The sequence below is a fragment of the Piliocolobus tephrosceles genome, chromosome 16 (assembly GCF_002776525.5).
Source record: "Piliocolobus tephrosceles isolate RC106 chromosome 16, ASM277652v3, whole genome shotgun sequence".
NCBI classification, from domain to species: domain Eukaryota; kingdom Metazoa; phylum Chordata; class Mammalia; order Primates; family Cercopithecidae; genus Piliocolobus; species Piliocolobus tephrosceles.
In genome coordinates, this window is record NC_045449.1 from 4709756 (window position 1) to 4735781 (window position 26026).

Here is a 26026-nt window from a genome sequence, read left to right on the forward strand (position 1 = left end):
TCCTATCTAATTGAAGGATGCCTAAGACACCACCCTTCTGTCAGAATACTTGCCCCTCCTTCCATATCTCCGCCAGTACTGTATCCTTGTGGAACTTAAATTGTTGGGGAAACCCCATCTGCCCCTTGTCTCTCAGGCCCTTATCCCCTCCCCTGCGGTGGCTTCAGAATATCTCCTACAGATGGGGTTTAGGGTTAGTAATCTGGTGGTACTGGGGCTAAGGGATAGGTTGTAAAGCTTCATTTGCATAGCAGAGCTAATGAATTTATGGGAGGCTAAATACCCCCTCCCCCACTGGGTATAGCCACTGCCTTTGCCCCCTCTTCCTCTGTGTGGGCCTTCTGGATTACAGGAAGAGCTCAGGAAAACAGGCCTATTGTTCTCCTCTGGGAGGGAGGGAGGGAGGGAGGGCCTCCCGGGCCAGCTCAGGCTCACTGACCTCTGAACTGGTACCCGATAAACAGAAGCTCCAAGACCCTGGCAGCCTTGCTCTTCCAAGGCAAGGGAGTTATTTGGCTTGAGACTTTATTCTGTTCTGCCAGCTCTTGTTGGTTCCCTCTTTTTTTTTTTAATTTAAATTTAATTTTTTTTTTTTTTTTTGAGATAAGATCTCGCTCTGTCACCCAGGCTGGAGTGCAATGGCGCAGTCTCGGCTCACTGCAACCTCTGCCTTCCAGTCTCAAGTGATTCTCATGCGTCACCCTCCTGAGTAGCTGGGATTACAGGCGTGCACTACCATGCCTGGCTAGTTTTTGTATTTGTAATAGAGACAGGGTTTCACCATGTTGGCCAGACTTGGTTCCCTCTTTAGACCACAAGTTCCCATTCTCTTTCCTAGTGTCCTCTGACATTCTCTTCTCTCCCTTCCCCCATCTGTTTTTCTCTGTCACAGGTTTCTCTGAGTCTTTCTGGCTCCTGTGTAGTCAGTCCTGGTATGGTTAGTAACAGGAGGAAGCCTGCCTTTTTGGAAGTACAAGGAGCTAGGAAAGGAGGGGTCTCTCCCAGGCTAGAGAAGTCTTCTCCTCCCCCAGCCTCACAGCTAGCTGACTCTGCCTTGTCCTCCCAGCACCCAGGATTCCCCCCGGCCCGTCCCAACACCAGACACCAGGGCAGCCCCACCTCCTGCCCTGTTTCCTGTCGGGGTAGGATGGCACCTTGCCTGGGTCTGGGAACAGCACTGGCTCCAGCAGCAAGACCTACCGGGGCATATCTGAGTGAATAATCATTGCTGGGCTCGAAGCACAAGAGAGACCAATCCTTCCTTGTCTCCACTGGGCTGTTTAGTGCTTCTTTCCCAAGGACTTCCATCCCTTCCCCAGGCTTTATGGTTCCAGTTCTTCTACCATTCTAGAAGCTCCCTAGAATCTCCTGGAATGTTTAATGGACCTTTCCAGCACCGAAATTCAAGAATTATAAGACTCATCGGTCAGCAGAAAAGTGAGGATACCTTTTCCTAACCTACCTGCTTCCCCTGCAGTTTCCTCACAATCTTACTCTTTATATTTTAGCATATGTGACTCCTCAGGATGTTAATTCTCTTCTCTCCATGTTGGTGTCTGATCACCCAGAAGGTAGAGCTGGGGGCGCTTATAAATCAGGAGCATTATTTGACAGGCACTTAATAAAGACCCTGGCTATGTAATCCCAGCATTGTGGGAGGCTGAGGCGGGTGGATCACGTGAGGTCAGGAGTTCGAGACCAGCCTGGCCAACATGGCGAAACCCTGTCTCTACTAAAAATACAAAAATTAGCCGGGTATGGTTGCGCACGCCTGTAATCCCAGCTACTCAGGAGGCTGAGGCAGGAGAATCGCTTGAACCTGGGAGGCGGAGGTTGCCGTGAGCCGAGAGTTTGCCATTGCACTCTAGCCTGGGTGACAAGAGTGAAACCCCATCTCAAAAAAATAAAAAAAAAAAATAAAGATGCTGGCTAATATTGATAATAACAGTTTGCATTTGCTAAAGTACTTAAATAAACCTTTACCCCTCCAAGGGTTTCATCTACCTGCAAAGCCAACACCACAGGAATTACTTTCCCCACTTGGGGCGGGGTACAAAGGGAAGGGGCATGTCATTAGAGGAGCTATTGTTAGTGGAATGAGGACTGGCAGCCAGAGTTCTCATCTGCCAGCTCCAGGCCACTTCCAAGAAATGTGACCCCAAGCCTCTGGTGCTTGCCTCCTTTTGCTCATTCTGTCATCCACCCCTTTCATCCTGGATTCTACTATGACTCCAGGCCTCTCCTACATTTCTGGATTTCCACATGCTGATTGTGAGGGACTGATGGGGTTTCTCCTTCTCTCCTTTTCCTTGGCCCACAGCCTTGGCTCACACTTCCTAGGCTCTGAGCTTCAGTTCGTGTCCCAGCCTCCCAACCGGACAGCATTCTGGAAACAGTTTATGCATAAACTCTTGCATTTTCTCTTGGGAAATAATCAAACCTTTTGTTTCTAATCTAATCTCAGTCTGTCCTACTACTCCACTGAAATGACTTTTTGGTTTTGAGGAAAGGAAAGGAAAATGTCCGTTGATACTGGGCCCCAGGCTGCACCGTGAGAGCAGGAGTGGGTTCACTTTTGCCCCTAGTTTTTTCTCTAGGTAGGAGCTGTGGGAGGAGTCCAGGGAGCCCCTTGAGGGTCAGCAGAGCAAAGAAGCAAGGGCTTCAGGCTGGTGTGTGCCTGGTTCTCCCCTGGTCAGTTCTAGGGAGCAGAGTCCGTGGTGCAGGTGGAAGGACCACAGCACTGTATCCCATAACTGTTCAGCACCAGTGCATGCCATGTGCTAGGGAGATGCTGAAGCGTTAGGCAGCACCTTCAGAACGCTTTTGAAGCTGGGGAAACTAATACATTTGAAATAGTTAAAGGGGAATTTAAGGCAGGAGCAGAGTCTGAGGGGACAGCTCGTGCCTTCCCCTTGCCTGCCTCAGGCCACCAGCTGTGCGCCTCTTCTCTCCCTCCAGCCCTTGTTCCTCAGCTTCTTCTGAAAAGCTTTCCTTGAGCCAACCCAGCTCTTCCTTGCTCCGTCTGGCATTTTATCATTAAATGAGCGAGGATTTGGTGACCTCATATATACTCAGAAACATACCTGGAGCTTTGAGGGGAAAGGAGCAAACAACAGGCAGCTCCCTAGTGAGGCGAGTGCAGCGTCAGGAGGATGTGCTGCCCGTCAGGAGGATGTGCTGCTCGGGTCCAGCCTGGTATGTGACCACTGCCTTGCATTGTATGCGGAGCTACGAGAGAGGAGACATCTACCAAGAGTTTCAGCCTTAACATCACTGTTGGCTCTTCATATCTGAGCAAAGCAATATGTATAATTATACATTGTAAACAACGAACGCAGGGCACAGTGCCAGGCGACATCTATTTCGACACACACAAGAGGCTCTGTCTGTTATCCCAGAGCCCCACCCTTCAATAATTGAGTCCAACACTTTTATGGTATCTTCCAGAGCCTCTCCATCAACCAAAGATTTTTATTTATTTATTTATTTTGAGTTGGAGTCTCACTCTGTTGCCCAAGCTGGAGTGCAGTGGCACGATCTCAGCTCACTGTAACCTCTGCCTCCCGGGTTCAAGTGATTCTCCTGCCCCAGCCTCCCTAGTAGCTGGAACTACAGGCACGTGCCACCACACCCGGATAATTTCTGTATTTTTAGTAGAGACAGTTTCACCATCTGGGCCAGGCTGGTCTCGAACTCCTGACCTCAGGATATCTACTCGCCTCAGCCTCCCAAAGTCCTGGGATTACAGGCGTGAGCCACCGTGCCTGGCCCAACCAAAGATTTTACACAATTTTAGTATACGTAAAACGTGAGGAGATAAGACACGCTTAGTAATAGAAGCTCTAGTGAATGAGACAAAGCAGCTGCAGACTGTTACCCCACATGCTCACGATGCAACAACAGTCATTTTGTGTGTGTGTGAGATTCAGAGCTGCACAGATAAAATACTGCTGCTTTCATTCAGGCACCCGTCTCAGTGCGAGGCTGCCTCACTCTCATTCTATGTATACCCAAGTACCACGTAGAAATGGCTCCTGCCCTTAATGAGCTTTTGTTCTACTTGTGGAGATGAGGCTCAGCCCTGTGAAAGGTTTAATAGAGATGTTGTGGTCTGGCTTGTTGGGTTGGAGGGAATCTACTCCAGCTAAGTCAAATAAAGGGGTAGATGCAGCAGAGACTCAAGAGCCGGCTACATGCATTCAAACCCTGGCTCTGCCACTGAAATAACTGTTTGACCTTAGCAAGTTATTTACCTTCCCTGAGCCTGTTTCCTCCTCTGTAAAGTGACAGTAATAATAATATCTACCTCATGGAGTTAGGTGAGGATTAAATTATTTGGTGTGTGGGCCGGGCATGGTGGCTCCAACCTGTAATCCCAGCACTTTGGGAATCCGAGGCAGGCGGATCACCTGAGGTCAGGTGTTCAAGAGCAGCCAGGCCAACATGGCAGAAGCCCGTCTCTACTAAAAATACAAAAATTAGCCTGGCGTGGTGGCTGGCACCTGTAATCCTAGCTACTGGGAGGCTGAGGCAGGAGAATTGCTTGAATCCAGGAGGTGTAGGTTGCAGTGAGCCAAGATCACGCCATTGCACTCCAGCCTGGGCGACCATGAGACTCCGTTTCAAAAAAAAAAAAATTGGTTGGTACGTGTAAAACACTTAGCACAGTGCCAGACTGTCAATATTTTTTATTTAAAGTCAAGACCCTTCTTGAAAGGGTGTGGTGGCTCACACCTGTAATTCTAGCACTTTGGGTGTCCAAGGCAGCCGGATTGCTTGAGCCCAGGAATTCAGTACCAGCCTGGGCAACATAGTAAGACCCCTATCTCTACAAAAACGTTTTTAAAAAGTAGCTGGGCATGATGGTGAGTGCTTGTGGTTCCAGCTACTCAGGAAGCTGAGGTGGGAGAACTGCCTGAACCCAAGAGGTTGAGGCTGCAGTGAGCTATGGTTGCACCACTGCACTCCAGCCTGGGCAACATTGCAAGACCCTGCCTCCCAAAACAAAAACCAAAAAAGTATCCTTCTCACTTCACATGCCAAGGGAAAAAAAAGAGAAAAGAAAAAGAATCTTGTTGGAACCTAGGCACCTGAATGGCAGCATAGACAGTTCCTTGGAACTGGAACCATAGGGTGGTTCTGGGTTAACGGTAATACCAGGGGATAGCTAGAGTCAGTTGGTCACTGTCCCGCTTCTGTCTCCCCCTGCAGCTCCCATGGCCTCTCCTTCCATGTCTACTGTGCTGTGTACAGTCTGGCCGCTCTGCCCACTCGTGGCCTCTGCTTGCCTTTACCTGAGATAATAATGGGCTCTCCAGCCTTGACTCTCCATGCACTCTCTGGCATCTCCCCTTTTATTTGAAATGGCTGAAGAGGAAGTTTGCCTCAGGTTACCCTTTTTCCTTCAGTCTTGGACTGGCTCCCTGGGGTCAGGAACTCATTTCTTAAACTTTTGCTGGGGCTAGAAAGGGGAAGAAGTGGTTGAAAACACGGTCCTTTGGGCAACAGGAGGTATGAACCAGGCAAAGCGCACTGCAGGCCTTGAGGTCAAATTTTCAGGTCAAATCTCAGCTCCACCACTTCCTAGCTGTGTGTAATCCTGGGCAAGTCATTAAATTGTTGTAAACTTTTTCACCTGTGAAATGAGTCTAACAATAGTACCCACTTCAAAGTTTGTCATGTGAGATTATAATTCTAAAGCGCCCCGCAGTACCAGGAACAAACAAAATGCTCAAAAATTGCTAACTGTCTCATTATTATTATTTTATTATTTTTGAGGTGGAGTCTCACTCTTGTCACACAGGCTGGAGTCCAATGGCACAATCTCGGCTCACTGCAGCCTCCACCTCTCGGGTTCAAGAGATTCTCCTACCTCAGCCTCCCAAGTAGTGGGGATTACACATGTGCGCCACCACACCAGCTAATTTTTATATTTGTAGTAGAGACAGGGTTTCACCATATTGGTCAGGCTGCTCTCGAACTCCTGACCTCAAAAGATCCTCAGCCTAGCTGTGTCATTATTAAAAGGCTATGGGGGCCGGGCACGGTGGCTCACTCCTATAATCCCAGCACTTTGGGAGGCTGAGGTGGGCAGATCACCTGAGGTCGGGTGTTCGAGATCAGCCTGACCAAAATGGAGAAACCCCGTCTCTACTAAAAATACAAAATTAGCCTGGTGTGGTGGCACATGCCTGTAATCCTAGCTACTCAGGAGGCTGGGGCAGGAGAATCGCTTGAACCTGGGAGGCGGAAGTTGCGGTGAGCCGAGATCGCACCCTTGCACTCCAGGCAAGAACGAAGCTCCATCTTAAAAAAATAATAATTAAATTAATTAAATAAAGGACTATGGGGGCCAGGTCTGGTGGCTCATGCCTATAATCCCAGTACTTTGGGAAGCCAGGGCGGGTGGATCACCTGAGGTCAGGAGTTCAAGACCAGCCTGGCCAACATGGTGAAACCCCATCTCTACTAAAAATACAAAAGTTAGCGGGGCATGGTGGTAGGTGCCTGTAATCCTGGCTACTTGGGAGGCTGAGGCAGGAGAATCGCTTGAACCCGAGAGGTGGAGGTTGCAGTGAGCCGAGATTGTGCCATTGGATTCCAGCCTGGGCGACAAGAGTGAGACTCCGTCTCAAAAAAAAAAAAAGAAGGCCTATGGGGAGAGTGGACAATGAGGGTGATCTCTGAGATGGCCGATATCGGCAAGCTCCTGAAGTAGTAAAGATCAAGGCCAGAAGGATGGGGCAGATTGCAGCACTCATTGTTCAGAGGAGGGTACTGGAAAGGCGAGTAGACCACCACAGCTTGAATACGTCTTCTTCAAAAGAACCTTTTCCTGGCTCCCCAGGCTCGGTCAGGTGTGCTCTTTTGGCACGCTGCACTTCACAGCACATAAGACAGACCAGAGCTCTTTCTGAGACCGAAACCTTCCTTCCTCCTTTTCGGTCCAAGAGACACACTTGGCAGCAGCAGGAGGAGTGTCACTCCATACTTTTTTATTTTTATCTTTACTTTTTTATCTTTTCTGTTTTACATGAGATGTGTATTTAAATAACCAGACACTGGACTAGAGGGGGAAAGTTTCAAGGATTTTTTTTTCTCCCCTTTTTCTCAGAAGGACAAATTTCACTATGTGGAACAGCTACGTAGAAAAAAAATGATGACATTGTGATCTATGGAAAAAACATTAAAATAGGCTAGGCATGGTGGCTGACACCTGTAATCTCAGCACTTTGGAAGACGGAGGCAGGAGGATCCCTTGAGCCCAGAAGTTCAACACCAGCCTGATCAACACAGGGAGACCTGTCTCTACCAAAAAAAATAGCCAGTAACCAGGCAGAGTGGTGTTTGCGCTTATAGTCCCAGTTACCTGGTAGGCTGGGGCAGGAGGATCGCTTGAGTCCAGGAGTTCGAGGCTACAGTGAGCTATGGTTGTGTCACTGCACTCCAGCCTATGGGACAGAGCGAGACCCTGTCTCAAAAAAGAAACAATACATTGGTTTGTGGCATCTGAGATGCAACGAAAGAAAGAAAGAAAACAAAGACATGCCACAGCTATAATTACACAATTAATTGTAGAGGTTGTTAATGTGTGCCTCTCTCCTCAGAACATAAACACCAGTAAGGTAGGGACTGCTTCAGTTACTCACTGTTCTATTCCCCAGCTTAGCACAGTTTCTGGCACACAATAGGAAGGAACAAATAGTCATTGGGTTGACAGCCTCATGGAGTGTGGACCTGAGCGTTTGGAATCATTGAGTTAGAAAGTTTTCAGGCCAGGCGCGGTGGCTCACACCTGTAATCCCAGCACTTTGGGAGGCCGAGACAGGCAGATCACAAGGTCAGGAGATCAAGACCATCCTGGCCAACATGGCATAACACTGTCTCTACTAAAAATACAAAAAATTAGCTGGGCGTGGTGGGGTGTGCCTGTAGTCCCAGTTACTTGGGAGGCTGAGGCAGGAGAATTGCTTGAACCAGGAAGTCGGAGGTTGCAGTGAGCTGAGATCACACCACTGAACTCCAGCCTGGTGACACAGTGAGACTCCGTCTCAAAAAAACAAAACAAAACAAAACAAACAAAAAGCTATCTTACTAAAAGGGAACTTAGACAAGTTAAGTGACTGGTCCTTAAACACACAGCCTATTAGCAGCAGAGCCAAGAATAAGAAACCAAACTGTGAGCAACATAGTGAGACCCTGATTCTACACACACACAAAAGTAGCCAGGCATGATGGCACCTGCCTGTAGTCCCAGCTGCTTGGGGGGCTGAAGTAGGATTGCTTCAGCACAGCAGTCTGAGACTGCAGTGAGCCATGATTCTGGCACTGCACTCCAGCCTGGGTGACAGAGCAACACTGCATCTCAATTAAAAAACAAAAAACTAGATCGGGTGCGGTGGCTCATGCCTATAATCCCAGCATTTTGGGAGGCCGAGGTGGGCAGATCACCTGAGGTCAGGAGTTCAAGACCAGCCTGGTCAACATGGTGAAACCCCGTCTCTACTAAAAATACAAACATTAGCTGGGCATGGTGGCACGCAACTGTAATCCCAGCACTTTGGGAGGCCGAGGCAGGTGGATCACGAGGTCAGGAGATCGAGACCATCCTGGCTAACACGGTGAAACCCCGTCTCTACTAAAAATACAAAAAATTAGCTGGTGGTGGCGAGTGCCTGTAATCCCAGCCACTGGGAGGCTGAGGCAGGAGAATGGCATGAACCCAGGAGGCAGAGTTTGCAGTGAGCCCAGATCGTACCACTGCACTCCTGCCTGGGCAACAGGGCGAGACTCCGTCTCAAAAAAAAAAAAATACAAAAATTAGCTGGGCATGGTGGCACGCACCTGTAATCCCAGCTACTCGGGAGGCTGAGGCAAGAGAATAGTTTGAACTGGGAGACAGACGTTGCAGTGAGCTGAGATCGCACCACTGCACTCCAGCCTGGGCGACAAGAGCAAGACTCTGTCTCAAAAAAAAAAAATTGCCTAACTTTTGATCATATGAGTTATATTTTATTGTCTACTGTGTTTGTCTTGGAATTTAGTTTTTTTTTTTTTTTTTTTTTGAGATGACGTCTTGCTGGAGTGCAGTGGCAGGATCTCAGCTTACCGCAAGCTCCACCTCCTGGGTTCACGCCATTCTCCTGCCTTAGCCTCCCAAGTAGCTGGGACTACAGGCGCCTGCCACCGCGCCTAATTTTTTGTATTTCTTTTTTAGTAGAGACGGCGTTTCACCGTGTTAGCTAGGGTGGTCTCAATCTTCTGACCTCATGATCCACCCGCCTTGGCCTCCCAAAGTGCTGGGATTACGGCCGTGAGCCATCGCGCCCGGCCTGTCTTGGAATTTTTAAATATGTGTTATTAGATGAGAAGCACTTTATAGATTCCTTTCCATATTAGTAGGGTAGCTTGCTTTTCTTTTTTTTTTAAGACAGAGTCTCACTCTGTCGCCCAGGCTTAAGTGCAGTGATACAATGTTGGTTCACTGCAACCTCCACCTCCCCAGTTTAAGCAGTTCTCCTGCCTCAGCCTCCCAAGTAGCTGGAGTTACAGGCATGCACCACCACACCACACCTAATTTTTGTATTTTTAGTAGAGATGGGGTTTCACCATGTTGGTGAGGCTGGTCTTGAACTCTTGACCTCAGGTGATCCACCCACCTCCCAAAGTGCTGGGATTACAGGTGTGAGCCACTACACCAAGCTGATATTAGTAGGGTAGCTTTCTTAGAATAGAATCTGTCATTAATAATAACTTATTGTCCAGGCACGGTGGTGCACATGTGTAATCCCAGCCCTTTGGGAGGCCGAGGCAGGTGGATCATTTGAGCCCTGGAGTTTGAGACCAACCTGGTCCACATAATGAGACTGCATATCTACAAAAAATTTTAAAAATTAGCTGAGTATTGGCCGGGCGCGGTGGCTCAAGCCTGTAATCCCAGCACTTCGGGAGGCCAAGACGGGCGGATCACGAGGTCAGGAGTTCGAGACCATCCTGGCTAACACGGTGAAACCCCATCTCTACTAAAAAATACAAAAAGCTAGCCGGGCGAGGTGGCGGGCGCCTGTAGTCCCAGCTACTCGGGAGGCTGAGGCAGGAGAATGGCGTAAACCCGGGAGGTGGAGCTTGCAGTGAGCTGATATCCAGCCACTGCACTCCAGCCCGGGCGACAGAGCAAGACTCCGTCTCAAAAAAAAAAAAAAAAAAAAATTAGCTGAGTATTGTGGTCCATACCTGTGATCACAACTGCTCAGGAGGCTGAGGTGGGAGGATCATTTGAGCCCAGGAGATCACGGCTGCAGTGAATTGTGATCATGCCATTGCACTCTAGCCTAGGCAGCAGAGCGAGACTCTGTTTCAAGATGATGATGATAATAATAATAAACTGGGCGCGGTGGCTCACGCCTGTAATCCCAGCACTTTGGGCGGCTGAGGCGGGCGGATCACGAGGTCAGGAGATCGAGACCATCCTGGCCAACGTGGTGAAACCCCGTCTCTACTAAAAATACAGAAAACTAGCCGGGCGTGGTGGTGGGCGCCTGTAGTCCCAGCTGCTTGGAAGGCTGAGGCGGAAGAATGGCATGAACCCGAGAGGCGGAGCTTGCAGTGAACCCAGATCACGCCACTGCACTCCAGCCTGGGCAACAGAGCAAACTCTGTCTCAAAATAGATAGATAGATAGATAGATAGATAGATAGATAGATAGATAGATAGATAATAAACACTACAGAAGGTGCTCTTAGGATTTGTGTTTTTTTTTGTTTTGGTTTGGTTTATTTATTTATTTATTTTTGCCAGGGTCTTGCTCTGTCATCCAGGCCGGAGTGCGGTGGCATGACCACAACTCACCAGAGGTGCAGCCTCCTCCTAGCCTCAAGTGATCCTCCTATCTCAGTCTCCTGAGTGGCTCATACCTGTAATCTCAGGGTTACAGGTATGAGCCACCATGTCCTGCACCTTAGGATTTTTAAAAATGCGTTAAAAAAATAGATACACGGTCAGGTACAATGGCTCATGCTTGTAATCCCAACACTTGGAGAGGCTGAGGCAGGAGGATCACTTGAGCCCAGGAGTTTGAGACCAGCCTGGGCAACATAGTGAGACCCAGCTCTAAAAAAGAATAATAATTTAAATTTTCAAAAATTGGGCCAGGTGCATTGGTTCATGCCTATAATCCCAGCACTTTGGGGGGCTAAGGTGGGTGGATCACCTGAGGTTAGGAGTTTGAGGCCAGCCTGGCCAACATGGCAAAACCCCGTCTCTACTAAAATTACAAAAATTAGCCAGGTATGGTGGTCACAGCTAGTTGCGAGGCTGGTAATCACAGCTACTCTTGAGGCTGAGGCAGGAGAATCGCTTTAATCTGGGGCGGAGGTGGCGGTGAGCCGAGATGGCACCATTGCACTCCAGCATCGGTGACAGAGTGAGACTCTGTCTCCAAAAAAGAAAAAAAAAGTAATTGATACATAATTACATGTATTGATGGAATATGTGATCTTTTGATATATGCATACTATGTATAATGATTAAGTCAACATAATTTGGATATCTGTTACCTCAAACACTTATTTGATTTTGTTGAGAACATTTCATATCTTCTAGCTCTTTGTTTTAATTTTTTATTTTTATTTTATCTTTAGACAGAGTCTCGCTCTGTTGCTCAGGCTGGAGTGCAATGGCATGATCTCGTCTCACTGCAACCTCCATCTTCCAGGTTCAGGTGATTCTTCTGCCTCAGCCTCCCAAGTAGCTGGAACTACAGGCATGCACCACCACGCCCAGCTAATTTTTGTATTTTTAGTAGAGATAGGGTTTCACCCAACTGGCCAGGCCGGTCTCAAACTCCTGACCTCAGGTGATCCACCCTCGACCTCCCAAAGTGCTGAGATTACAGGCGTGAGCCACCACGCCCGACCCTCTTCTAGTGCTTTTTAAATTTACAATAAAGTATTTATAACTGTGGTTACCCTACTGTGCTGTCAGACACTAGAAACTTCTAGTGTTTCTTCTATCCACCTGTATTTATGAATCCATTAACCAGCCTGTCTTTATCCCCCTGCCCTTCTCAGCTTCTGGCAACCCCCGTTCTACTCTCCACATCCTTGAGACCAGCTCTTTCTAGTCCCCACATATGAGAGAGTGCATGTAATGTTTGTCTTTCTATGCCTGGTGTATTTCACTTAACAGAATATCCTCTGGGCTCATCCATGTTGCTGCAGGTGAACCGATTTCATTACTTTTTATGGCTGAATAACATTCCATTCCATATAGATGGAGTAACATTCCATCCATATTCCATATAACATTCCATATAGATATGCAATATTTTATGTATGCATTTATTTAATTTAACTCTATATCTTGGCTATTATGACTAGTGCTACAATAAATATAGGAGTATAGATGTCTCTTCCATGTACTGGTTTCTTGTTTTTTTTTTTTTCTTTTTTTTGAGACAGGGTCTCACTCTGTTGCCCAGGTGTGAGTGCAGTGGCATGATCATGACTGACTGCATGCAGCCTCAACCTCCTGGGCTCAAGCAGTCCTCCCACCTCAGCCTCCTAAGTAGCTGGTAGCACAGGTGCACACTGCCACTCCTGGCTATTTATTTATTTATTTATGAGACGGAGTCTTGCTCTGTCACCCAGGCTGGAGTGCAATGGCACGATCTCTGCTCCCTGCAAGCTCCTCCTGGGGTTCACGCCATTCTCCTGCCTCAGCCTCTCAAGTAGCTGGGACTACAGGCACCCGCCACCACACCTGGCTAATATTTTTGTATTTTTAGTAGAATGTCCTGACCACGTGATCTACCTGCCTTGGCCTCCCGAAGTGCTGGGATTACAGCTGTGAGCCACCACTCCCGGCCTAATGTTTTACTTTTTTTTTTTTTTTTTTTTTTGAGACAGAGTCTTGCTCTGTCGCCCGGGCTGGAGTGCAGTGGCCGGATCTCAGCTCACTGCAAGCTCCGCCTCCCGGGTTTACGCCATTCTCCTGCCTCAGCCTCCCAAGTAGCTGGGACTACAGATGCCCGCCACCTCGCCCAGCTAGCTTTTTGTATTTTTCAGTAGAGACGGGATTTCACCGTGTAGCCAGGATGGTCTCAAACTCCTGACCTCGTGATCCGCCCGTCTCCGCCTCCCAAAGTGCTGGGATTACAGGCTTGAGCCACCGCGCCCGGCCATGTTTTACTTTTTAAATTATTCTTTATTTATTTTTGAGGCAGGGTTTCACTCCTGTCGCCCAGGCTGGAGTGCAATGACACGATCTCAGCTCACTGTAACTTCCACCTCCAGGGTCAAGCAATTCTGCCTCAGCCTCCCAAGTAATTGGGACTACAGGTGCATACCACCACGTCCAGCTAATTTTTTGTACTTTTTGTAGAGACAGGGTCTCGCCGTGTTGCTCAGGGTGGCCTCTAACTCCTAGACTCAGTGATCCTCCTGCCTCTTTCTCCCACAGTGCTCACATTACAGGTGTGGGCCACTGTAACTGACAATTTTTTCTCTTTTGGATATATACCCAGCAGTGACACTGCCTGATCTTATGATAGTTCTATTTTCAGTTTTTTGAGGAACCTGCATGCTGTTGTCCATAGAGGCTGTACTAATTTAGATTCCCACCAACAGTGTAAGAGTTCCCCTTTCTCTATATCCTTGGCAGCATCTCTTTTTTTTTTTTTTTTTTTGTCTTTTAAACATTATTTTATTTGTATTTATTCATTTTTATTTTATATTTGTGTGTGTATGTATGTATGTATTATTTATTTATTTATTTTTTTGAGACGGAGTCTCACTCTGTCGCCCAGGCTGGAGTGCAGTGGCTCACTGCAAGCTCCCCCTCCAGGGTTCACGCCATTCTCCTGCCTCAGCCTCCTGAATAGCTGGGACTACAGGCGCCCGCCACCACGCCTGGCTAATTTTTTTTTTTTTTTTTTTGAGGCGGAGTCTCGCTCTGTCGCCCAGGCTGCAGTACAGTGGCGCGATCTCAGCTCACTGCAAGCTCCGCCTCCCGGGTTCCCGCCATTCTCCTGCCTCAGCCTCCCGAGCAGCCGGGACTACAGGCGCCCGCCACCTCGCCAGGCCAGTTTTTTGTATTTTCTTAGTAGAGACGGGGTTTCACCGTGTTAGCCAGGATGGTCTCGATCTCCTGACCTCGTGATCCGCCTGCCTCGGCCTCCCAAAGTACTGGGATTACAGGCGTGAGCCACCGGGCCCGGCCAATTTTTTTTTTTTTTTGAGACTATTTTATTTTTTGTAGAGGAGTGGTTTCATTATGTTGCCCAGGCATGTCTTGAACTCCTGGGCTCAAGTGATCCTCCCACCCCAGCCTCCCAAAGTGTTGGGATTACAGTTACAGGTGTGAGCCACTATGCCCAGCCTTTTTGTCTTTTGATAATAACCCTTTAACTGGGGTGAGATGCTATCTCTTTGGGTTTTGATTTGCATTTCTCCTATTATTAGTGATACTGAAGGATTATTATTTTTAATAACAGGTTTATTGAAGTATAATTTACATACCATAAAGTTTACCCTTTAAAAATATTTTAGGCCGGGGTGGTGGCTCATGCTTGTAATGCCAGCACTTTGGGAGGCCAAGGCTGAGGAGTTCAAGACCAGTTTGGGCAATATAGTGAAACCCCATCTCTACAAAAAATATAAAAATTAGCCAGGTGCGGTGGTGTGCACCTGTAGTCCCAGCTACTTGGGAGTTTGAGGCAGGAGGATTGCTTGAGCTCAGGAGACGGAGGTTGCAGTGAGCTGAGATCACACTACTACACTCCAACCTCAGCAACAAAGTGAGACCCTGTCTCAAAAAACAAACTAACAAAAATTAAAATATTTTAAAGTGGTTTTTGGTATACTCACAGACTTACGCAACCATCTTCACTATCTAATTTCAGAACCTTTTCATTATCCCCAAATGAAACCCAGTATGCATTAGCAGTCATTACCCATTTTCCCCTTCCTCCCAGCCCCTGGCAACCACTAATCTACTTTTCATCTCTTTGGATTTGCCTATTCTGAACATTACACATAAATGTAGCCACATAATATGTGGCCTTTTGTGATTAGCTTCTTTCATTAAGCATAATGTTTTCAAGGTTCATCCATGTTGCAACATCTAGGAGTAGTTTATTCCCTTTTTTTTTTTTTTTTTTTTTTTAAGAGGCAAGGTCTCACTCACTGTGTCACCCAGGCTGGGGTGCAGTGGTGCTATCATAGGTCACTACTGCCTTCAGCTCCTGGGCCCGAGGGATCCTTCCACCATGCCTCACTAATTCTTAAAATGTTTTTGTAGAGATGGGGTCTTATTATCTTGCCAAGGTTGGTCTCAAACCTGCCAAGCAGTCTCAAACCACTTGGCCTCAAGTGATCCTCCCACCTCAGCCTCCCAAAGCGCTAGGATTATAGGCATGAGCCACTACACCTGGTCTTCATTTCTTTTTATTGCCAATATCATTCTACTATATAGCTATATCACATGTATCTATTCATCAGTTGATGGATATTTGGGTTGTTTCTACTTTTTGGTTATTAATAATCCTGCTGTGGGCATCCATCTACATATTTTTGTGTGGATATATGTTTTCACTTTTCTTGAGTATCTACCTAGAAGTGAAATGGCTGGGTGATACGATAACTCATTGTTTAACATTTGAGGAACTGTCAAACTGTTTTCCAAAGTGGCTGTACCATTCTACATTCCCAGCAGCAGCGTATGACAGTTTTGGCTTCCCCAAATGCCCTCCTCAACGCCTTTGACTGTCCATCCTTTTCTAGATGGGGTAGGGAGGCAATCTCACTGTTGCTCAGACTGGAGTACAGTGGCATGGTCATAGCTCACTGCAGCCTCGAATTCTGGACTTACAGGATCCTCCTGCCTCAGCCTCCCGGGGAAATACAATTCAAAACCACAATGAGATACTACTTCATACCTACTAGGATGGCTCCAGTCAAAAGAATGGACAGGCTGGGTGTGGTGGCTCACTCCTGTAATCCCAGCACTTTGGGAGGCCGAGGTGGGTGGATCACTTGAGGTCAGGAGTTCGAGACCAGCCTGGACAACATGGTGAAATCCTGTCTCTACTAAAATACCAAAAAATTAGCCAAGCGTGGTGGCAGGCACCTGTAATTCCAGCTATTCAGGAGACTGAGGCAAGAGAATCACTTGAACCCAGGAGATGGAGGTTGCAGTGAGCTGAGATCGCACCACCGCACTCTAGCCTGGGCAACAGAATGAGACTAAGTCTAAAATAAAAAAAAAAAGGATGGACAGAGGCGGGCATGGTGCCTCGCCCCTGTAATCCCAGCAGTTTGGGAGTCCAAGGCAGGTGGATCTGTTTAGCTCAGGATTCAAGACCAGCCTGGGCGACATGGTGAAACTCTGTCTCCATAAAAAATACAAAAATTGAGCGCAGTGGCTCACGCCTGTAATCCCAGCACTTCGCAAGGCAGAGGCGGGTGGATCATGAGGTCAGGACTTTGAGACCAGTTTGACCAATATGGTGAAACCCCATCTCTACTAAAAATACAAAAATTAGCCAGGTGTGGTGGTGTGTGTCTGTAATCACAGCTACTCAGAAGGCTGAAGCAGGAGAATCGCTTGAACCCGGGGAGGTGGAGGTTGCAGTGAGCCAAGATCGTGCCACTGCACTCCAGCCTGGGTGACAGAGACTCTGTCTCAAAATCAAAAGAAAATCAACTCCTCAAACATCCACCCTTTTTGGCTTCTTCCCTCCATAATCATGAACGATCTTCCCTATTTTGAAAACTCTATTGTCTGACTTTGCTGCCAGCTCTGTCATCTGATTTTCCCCCTTCCTCTCAAGGTTAGACTTCTCCAGAAAGGGTGCTGCCCTCATTTCCTCAGCACACCCGTCTCCTCCAGCCCCCGCTGTCTGCCCTCTGCTCACACAACGGCAGTTCCCAGTGGTTTCCTAGCTGCTGAGGTCAGTGGGATTTTTTTCAGTGCCCTCTGGCTGCTCTGCCGCATTGGAGGCCATCACTCTCCCCTTATGCCCCCTGCAGCCTCCATGACCATCCCTCTTCTGGCGTCTATTCTGCTGCTCTCATGTATTGCCTGTGGCTATTCACACTCTCCCTGGACATCTTGTTTGTATCTCCAACTCTCACACTCACAAATGTCTGTAAATTGTATTTACAGATCCTTGTTTCTAACTGCCCAGTAGAGTGTACCTGTGTATCCTTTAACATCCCCAATTCAACATTCAAACCCAGACTGCTCTCCCACTGTGTCCAGAATGGTGGGTTCTTGGTCTCACTGACTTTAAGAATGAAGCCGTGGACCCTCGCGGTTGAGTGTTATAGTTTTTAAAGATAGTGTGTCTGGAGTTTGTTCTTTTAGATGTTCAGATGTGTCCGGAGTTTCTTCCTTCTGGTGGGTTCGTGGTCTTGCTGGCTTCAGGAGTGAAGTTGCAGACCTTTGCAGTGAGTGTTACAGCTCATAAAGGCAGTGCGGACCCAAAGAGTGAGCGGCAGCAAGACTTATTGGGAAGAGCGAAAAAACAAAGCTTCCACAGTGTGGAAGGGGACCTGAGCAGGTTGCCACTGCTGGCTCTGGCAGCCTGCTTTTATTCTCTTATCTGACCCCATTCCCCTCCTGCTAATTGGTCCATTTTACAGTGAGCTGATTGATCCGTTTTGCAGAGAGCTGATTGGTCCATTTTGACAGAGTGCTGATTGGTGTGTTTACAATCACTGAGCTAGACAGAGTGCTGATTGGTGCATTTGCAATCCTTTAGCTAGACACAAAAGTTCTCCAAGTCCCCACTAGATTAGCTAGACACAGAGCACTGATTGGTGTGTTTACAAACCTTGAGCTAGACACAGGGTGCTGATTGGTGCGTTTACAATCTCTGAGCTAGACACAGAGTGCTGATTGGTGCATACACAAACCCCCGAGCTACACACAGAGTGCTGATTGGTGCATACACAATCCTCCAGCTAGACATAAAAGTTCTCCAGGTCCCCACCCAAGTCAGGAGCCCAGCTGGCTTCGCCTAGTCGTTGCTGAGCCGCAGGCGGAGCTGCCCGTCCCACGCTGCCACCCACACTCCTCAGCCCTTGGGCAGTCAATGGTACTGGGCACTGCGGAACAGCGGGCAGCACCCTTCGGTGGAGGCTCAGGCTGTGTGGGAGCCCGTGGCGTTGTGGGGGTGGGACTTGGGCATGGCGGGCTGCAGTGCTGGGGGACCTGGCACACCCTCCTCAGCTGCTTGTTCAGGTGCTAAGCCCCTCACTGCCCAGGGCTGGCGTTGCCAGCTGGCTGCTCCAAGTGCAGGGCCCACCCAGCCCACGCCTACCCGGAACTCGCGCTGGCTCACGAGCGCTATGTGCAGCCTCAGTTCCCACCCACGACTCTCCCTCCACACCTCTCTGCAAGCAGAGGGAGCGGGCTCCGGCGTCAGTCAGCCCAGAGAGGGGCTCCCATAGTGTAGCAGCAGGCTGAAGGGCTCCTCAAGCACTGCCAGAGTGGACGCCGAAGCTGAGGAGGTGCTGAGAGCAAGGTAGGGCCGCTAGCACATTGTCACCACTCTCCCATAGCAACATCCCCAATTCAACGTTCAAACCCAGACTGCTCTCCCACAGCACAGCATGGTCTTTGCTGCTCTTTTTTGTTTTCTTTTCTTTCCTTTTCTTTTTTTTGATAAGGAGTCTCATTCTTTCACCCAGGCTGGAGTGCAGCAGCGCGATCTCGGCTCACTGCAACCTCCACCTCCTGAATTCAAGTAATTCTCCTGCCTCAGCCTCCCGAGTAGCTGGGTTTACAGGTGCCCACCACCATACCCAGCTGATTTTTGTATTTTTTAGTAGAGATGGGGTTTCACAATGTTGGCCAGGCTGGTCTCGAACTCCTGACCTCAGGTGATCCGCCCTCCTCAGCTTCCCAAAGTGCAGGGATTGCAGGCATGAGCCACCACGCCCAACCCTAAAGTGGACTTTTTACACAATCCAACCCCCTCTTAGCTTGTGGGAGGGGAACAAGGCGTCAAACAGTTAAATACTTGCACAGAGACACACGACTAATGCCAGAGTTGAAAACCCTTCTCCCATGCTCTTTCTGCCACACCAAGCAGCATCTCAGCGACTTTCGTGCTTTCAGCGGCTGTTGTGATACATAATTGTAGACTGCCACATTTTCATATTTGAGTACTTGGCCAATCTATACAATTATAAGGTTTTATATTTCTCATATATCGGTGAGCTCCCTTTTGTGTCTAATTTGGGAGTTATTACATAGTTTGTGCTCAAGAAATATGTAATGGATGAATGAAGTGAGATACGATTATGTTACAGGTTTTCTCTGCTTAGGGCTTCGCCCAGTGCAGGGCAAATGGAGGCGCTCACTCAGAAGATACTTAGTGGTTGAATAATAACGGGGCATCGTTAAATATCAGGCTGAGGTGTTGGGACTCTCTAAGCATTGGGGAGCCCCACTACCAGTTCTGGGCAGAAGAGTAAAATCAGGAAAGCGCCATTTTGGAAGAGTTAAATCAGTGGCAGCAGAAGGAAGACATGGGGAGGCAAGAGCTCCAGGAGGGAGGATGTGAGGGATTGGTCTGAGGTGGCAGACAAGCCAGGCACATTTTGAAGGGAGAAAGGACAGGGTGGCTGCGATACAGGAAAGGGAGGAGGAGGAGGATTAGGCAGAGACTAGACCATGGTGGGAAAGGGGTGCTGCTATTGAAACATGGAGCATCTGGGTGGGGAGAGGGTAAGAGATCACAACGAGAGTGCCACGTGCGGGACCCCATCTTGCTTCTCTGAATCACCCTTTCCAGTAGGAGTTTTCAGGAAACCAACTTGAAACCCATTAAATGTCGATATCTGAACCCAGGGTGTCTGACCTCAAATACTCCTTCATCCCTCAGTGCCGCCCAAACATAGGGGAAGGAGACAGATTGGGAGTCAAGGTTACAAAATTAAAATGTACTTATAGTAATTTGAGTTGACGGTGACAGATCATTACAGCTCTAACAGGCCCACAGTATTTTCCCTCTTAGATTAGGAGTGTTCAGAAAATTATGACCATAGGTCCTTTTTCCTGTCTTCCTCCATCTCAGAAAGAACTACAGTTTGATTCAAGGACTTTGCAGCAGTCAGTTCAGAGGCCTCAGAATGGATGAGTTCTTCTGTTGGGCAGCTCTGTGGGGAACTCTGTGGTCTTTGAGCCTCTAATCTACAACTGAAGATGGATGAGATGACTTTTCTCAGGTTATTTCCAGCTCTCAGGGTCAGAAAGACCTTTCGTTAGCCCTCCGCACTGCAGTGACAGCACCTCTCTTTCCTGTGGATCCTACTGTGTTTTACACCTATTAAGTATTTTTTTAGCTGTGCATGCTAGGTTATGGCTATAATAATGTGTTAGGAGGCTGAGGTGGGAGGACTGCTTGAGCCCGGGAGACTGAGGCTGCAGTGAGCTATGATTGTACCACTGCATCCAGCCTGGGTGACAGAGTTAGACCCAGTGTCAAAAGAAAAAAAAAAAAAAGAGCCATCATTCTGCAGGAGGTGCAGGAGTGTGGACAGTACTGGACTCTATGTCTCTTCAGCTTGCAGCTCCACCTCCCAACTTCTTTCTCTCAAAAAAAAAAAAAAAAAAAGTTCTGCCAGGAGGGTGTGGGTGGCCTCCGACAGCAGCTGTGTTACTGAGGCCAGGCCTGCCTGCTCTTGGCCCAGGGGCAGGATGAGCCTCTTTAGAGGCTTTGTTCGAGCCCTTCGGGCCCTCTCCTCCTGGTACTGCTTGGTTCAGAAAAGTAGGAACGGAAAGTTCTCCCCTCTGAGAGGCCCTTTCTCACCATCACCTGCTCACTCCCTTCCTCCAGGTCCCTCTGCTCCCAATTGCCTCAAACCCTGGCCTGGAGGCCCTCAGTGTCAGGGGGACTGGGAAGAGGGAAGGACAAAAGGGTGGTGGCCCTCAAATTCCTGCTCCCTGCTAGCTTTCCTCATCCCTGCTTTTAAGAAGTAAGATGATAATAATGGTCATTAACTTTTATTGGGCACACGCTCTGGTGCCAGGAACCATCTGAAGCATTTGATGGGCATTTCTCCACTAAAATGTGAGTACCAACCCCAGAGGCAGGTTCTCGGGCACCCTCATTTTGCAGATGAGGATACAGACGCAGTTTCTCAGTGGATTTGAAATCGGGAACATGTCTTTGAAAAGCTCTCTAGGCTCTGACTTCCACGTTCTCTCGCTTCTATTGTTTTTTTTTTTTTTTTTCCCGAGATAGAGTCTTGCTCTGTCACCCAGGCTGGAGGGCAGTGGCACAGTCTCGGCTCGCTGCAACCTCCGCCTCCCGGGTTCACGTCATTCACCTGCCTCAGCCTCCCGAGTAGCTGGGACTACAGGTGCCCGTCACCACGCCCAGCTAATTTTTTGTATTTTTAGTAGAGACGGGGTTTCACCGTGTTAGCCAGGATGGTCTCAATCTCCTGACCTTGTGATCCGCCCACCTCGGCCTCCCAAAGTGCTGGGATTACAGGCGAGAGCCACCGTGCCCGGCCACTCACTTCTTCTAACTTTTCCCGTAGAACGTTCATTCTGAACCAATCCAGGAAAAAGGGCAGCCAGCCACCAGGGTTCCCGCTGCGTGCCCTCCTGATATACTGGTGTTTGCTCTCATATCTTGACTGGATACCACTTTCCCCTTCTCTAGCTCTGTAATCCTTTTCTAAAGTTCTGACGCAGTATTCTTCTGTCTCCCTCCTGTCCCCTGCCCCTAGGACCCTGCTGGGATCTTTGAGCTTGTGGAGGTGGTCGGCAATGGAACCTACGGACAGGTGTACAAGGTGAGACGAATGGTGCGGAATTGTGACCTCCACATCTGCAGGGCACTCCTGGGAGGAGTGGAAGGAAGTAGATTCTTGGTCTGCAGGTCTGAGCGGGGCTACGGGAGATGCCAGAGGCCCTGGAAAGGTAGAGGGGGGAGAGGAAAGAGCACCCAGGAGGAGGCACTATTGATGCCTCTCTCTGCCTGAGTGCAGAGCCAGTCCCGGACGTGGTGGGAATAGGCCAGCAGCCAGGAAGGGTGGCTTGCAGCAGTGAGAGCAGGCGGAAGGGCATATGGCCTTGTATGTCAGAACTCTCCTGGGATTCAGACAGAGCTAAGGCCAGAGGTGTGGGTTTGGCCTCTCCCCGGACCACAAAGAGACCCAGGACTTTGAGGTAGTGGCACCTAATGGGTGGCCTTCTGTAGAGGGGAGGTGGTCTCTGCTCCCACAGCTGGCCTGCTGGAGCCAGAGCTAGAACCAGAACTCAGGCTTTCTGCTTTTGAGCTGCCTCTGTCCCTGACAGAAGTGGCATGTTCTCAGCCACCGATGGTAGCTTTTAGGTTGGCCAGCCCAGCCCTCCGGTGGCCTGACCACTGCTCACATTTGCATGGGTGGAGCCGCTGCGGCGGGGAGTGAGGATGCTCAGGGTGAATGCTGCCTCTTACTGGAGCCCCCTGGGACCCGTGGCTTTTTCATCTCCAGACAGAGTGCTGGATACTGTCACAAGTCTCTTCTGCATCTCTAGCCCCGTGTTTCCTGTGTCACTGAGACCACCTGCCTTTCTCTTACGCTCCTTCTCTTGCAAACTTTGGGGAAACAGGCACCCCACCCGCAATCTCTTGCCTTGTTGTTGCCATGGGAATAGTGGTGCCATATGCTTCTGCGTCTCTGGGCTTGGGGTCTTGAATGGCTAAGGATAAAAATAACCCATGGGCTGGCAAAGCCAATCCATCCCCACGAGGGGCCACCTTCCTGCACTCCGCTCCTCCCCAGGAAGCCTTTGGGCTTTCCTCTTCAAGCCTTAGATGCTCCCACTAGGAATTTCAGAAAGATGTTGGGGGAGGAGGTCAATGACTGGGACACACTCAAGAAGAGGAAGTTTTTTCCCGCTCGGACTGGTGACGGTGACGGGAGCATTAGCCAAGCAGTCGGCTAGCCCCTCTGTGTTTCTCTGAGTTCCCTAAAATCTCAGCTCTGTCTCTGCTCTTTCCCTATCGACAAGAATAAAAAGCTGTGTGGGTGAAGTTGATTCTGGGAGAGGCCTCCTGTCCAGAGTTGGCGAGTCAGGAAAGCACCCCAGCATTTTGTCTTGCTTAGGAGAAGAGGGTGAGGCAAAGCCCCTCCCTCCCCAGCCTCCTCCTCCTCCTCCCTCCATCCTCCATTAGGATGGAGAAGTATCTTTCCCACCCTGCTCTAACTTTCAGACTGTAAAGTCCAAGCCAGAGAGGCTAGAACAGAACATAAGTGTTTCTTACTCATCTGTCTTGAGTTTTTCTGGGAGGAGACCCTTCGCCTTTATTGAGCCTGTAACTTGGAAGTCCACTGTAGGTGGTTTTTCTGTTGACCATGATGGCTCTGGAGTGCTCGGCCTCTGTCCACTCCCATGAGCAGCACGTTCACTGAGGTGTGTAGCCACAATGAGGGGTACTTTATTTTTATTTATTTTTTTTTGAGACAGAGTCTCGCTTTGTCCCCCAGGCTGGAGTGCAGTGGCCTGGTCTTGGCTTGCCTCCCAGGTTTAAGCAATTCTCCTGCCTCAGCCTCCTGAGTAGCTGGGATTACAGGCGCCTGCCACCACACCCGGATAATTTTTGTATTTTTAGTAGAGACAGGGTTTCTCCATGTTGGCCAGGCTGGTCTCGAACTCCTGGTCTCAAGTGATACGCCTACTTCGGCCTCCCAAAGTGTTGGGATTACAGGCATGAGCCACGGCGCCCACCCAAGGGGCACTTTGTAAGACAGAAAACAGTCAAAAGCTGTGTCTCCCAGAGTCAAGCCGTCAGAATGTTCCGCTCTCTGAGCATAGACTCAGATCCCTCTGTCCTACAGGGTCGGCATGTCAAGACTGGGCAGCTGGCTGCCATCAAGGTCATGGATGTCACCGAGGTAGGGAGTGGAGCTGGGCAGTGGGAGGGTTGGACCACCGAGAAGGGAGTGTGGGGGGAGTCTCAGGGCTCAGCTCCTCCCATTTGCCTAGGACGAGGAGGAAGAGATCAAACAGGAGATCAACATGCTGAAAAAATACTCTCACCACCGCAACATTGCCACCTACTATGGAGCCTTCATCAAGAAGAGCCCCCCGGGAAACGATGACCAGCTCTGGGTGAGAAACACCCCCCTGCCTGCCCTCCCCGCACCCCGTCTCTGGGCCGTTCACTAGGACTCGGTATCAATGCCCAGCATCTCTCCTTGCCAGCTACCCTCCCTCCGGTCTACCCAGCCTCCCCTGTCCCTGGGCCCAGAGGAGCCTCCTGCCTCATGGATGGCCCCGCACTCCAGCCCCCATGAATTGCAGCCTCTCATTCTTTGAGTGTTTTGTGGGGAGGGGTCCTGGCGTTTGCCCCAACCCTTCCTCTAACCCGTATCTCACACTGTGAGTTCGGCTCTTAATAAGCAAATATAATCCTGGCAAAGGCTAGAGAGACCATGGGGAGGCCGTCCATCAGTTTTCCTGCCTTTGAGCACAGCTCCTGGGAAAGCAACAGAACCAAAATATTTGTGGGAGATAACAGAGCCCAGATTCCTCCCAGCACCCCACACACTACAGTGCACCCAGCCCTTCTGGGTCACCATTCAAACCAGAGCCTGCTGCGGAGCTTGGGGCCTCCCCCAAATTCCTCCTGCCTGGCCCAGAACATTCTTAAGAGTCATTCCCCTCCCTAGCCTGGGCACTGGTGCTGACATGTTCCCCCAGCCTCACCCTTTGTGGTACTGAGCCCAGTCCCTGAGGATGGAGCAGCAGGGAGTATGGCAATGGCTGTCGGGAATTTTGGCACTGATGCCAGGTCTCCCCTCCCAGCAGTCATTCAGACGACAAGCACTTACTAAGCACTTCTGTGTACTCTGTATAGATGAGCATGAGCCATGGTCCTGGCCTCCAAGGCCCTTTGGCTTTTTGGGAACACACACACTCATGCACACAAAGAAAGGGAGAAAGGTGACAGGGAGGTGTACCTGCCAGGTGTGTGTGGCGATCATGTCTGGCTAGAGGCATTAGTGGCGGGGCGCCCCCTTCTGGACCTGTTGGGCACAGCTCCTCCCCTCCTCTCACTGTGCTCTGCTTTCCAAGGAGTAGGCACATGCAAATTACTTTTATTGCATATGCAAATATATGTGTCCATCCAACCTTTTCCTGCATTGGATGTGGCTTTTAGTGAAAACTTGGACAAGTATGCTGATTCCCAAGAAGCCTGGTTGGAGCCATCTTCTCTGCCTCCGGGTCTCAGCTGCTCTCCCTGGGAGGTGCAGACCCAGAGCCCTCCTCATCTCCTGGCCTTGTTACTCTTTTTTCTGGAGGAGTTTCTCTCAGGGTCTTCCCAGGTTCCCTGCTGCAGCTGTCTAGATAGACCCTACGCACTCTTTCTGTCTCTAGCAGACCTGGAGAATCACTGATTCTTAGTCCCTTTTCTGCTTCTAAGTCAGGGACTGGCAAACTTTTTCTGTGAAGGGCCAGACAGTAAATATTTTAGGCTTTGCGGGTCATATTTGCTGTCCCAGCTGCTCAATTCTGTTGTTGTACCACGAAAGCAGCAATAGACAGTACATAAACGAATGAGCATTGCTATACCCCCAACTGAGGTCACTGAGGTCACTCACATTTGAATGTTTTTTCACTTTCACATGTCATAAAATATGATTCTTTTTTTTGTTTTTTCCCGCAACCATTTAACAATGTAAAAACCAGGCCGGACGCAATGGCTCAAGCCTGTGATCCCAGCACTTTGGGAGGCTGAGGTGGGTGGATCATGTGAAGTCAGGAGTTCAAGACCAGCCGGGTCAACACAGTGAAACAGTCTCTACTAAAAATACAAAAATTAACTGGGGTGTGGTGGCAGGCGCCTGTGGTCCCAGCTACTTGGGAGGCTGAGGCAGGAGAATCACTTGAACCTGGGAGGCAGAGGCTGCAGTGAGCTGACATCGCGCCACTGCACTCCACTCTGGGCGACAGAGTAAGACTCTGTCTCAAAAAAAAAAAAAAAAAAAAGGTCAAAAAATCAAATTAACTTTTAAGT

The 26026-nt window shown here is 49.2% G+C and overlaps 1 protein-coding gene and 1 pseudogene across 16 annotated transcripts in view; one reads left to right on the forward strand and one right to left on the reverse strand.

The window, feature by feature from the left end:
• Positions 1-5346, reverse strand: part of LOC111521365 — a 29013-nt pseudogene extending 23667 nt beyond the window's left edge.
• MINK1 (misshapen like kinase 1) overlaps positions 1-26026 on the forward strand; it is a 66417-nt gene that overhangs the window by 25147 nt on the left and 15244 nt on the right. For all 16 annotated transcript variants that reach the window (XM_023184515.1, XM_023184516.1, XM_023184518.1 and 13 more), the window contains exons 2-4: positions 21747-21812; positions 23844-23900; positions 23992-24117. In XM_023184515.1, coding sequence (XP_023040283.1) covers positions 21747-21812; positions 23844-23900; positions 23992-24117 — 249 coding nt within the window. The remainder of the gene's footprint in view (positions 1-21746; positions 21813-23843; positions 23901-23991; positions 24118-26026) is intronic.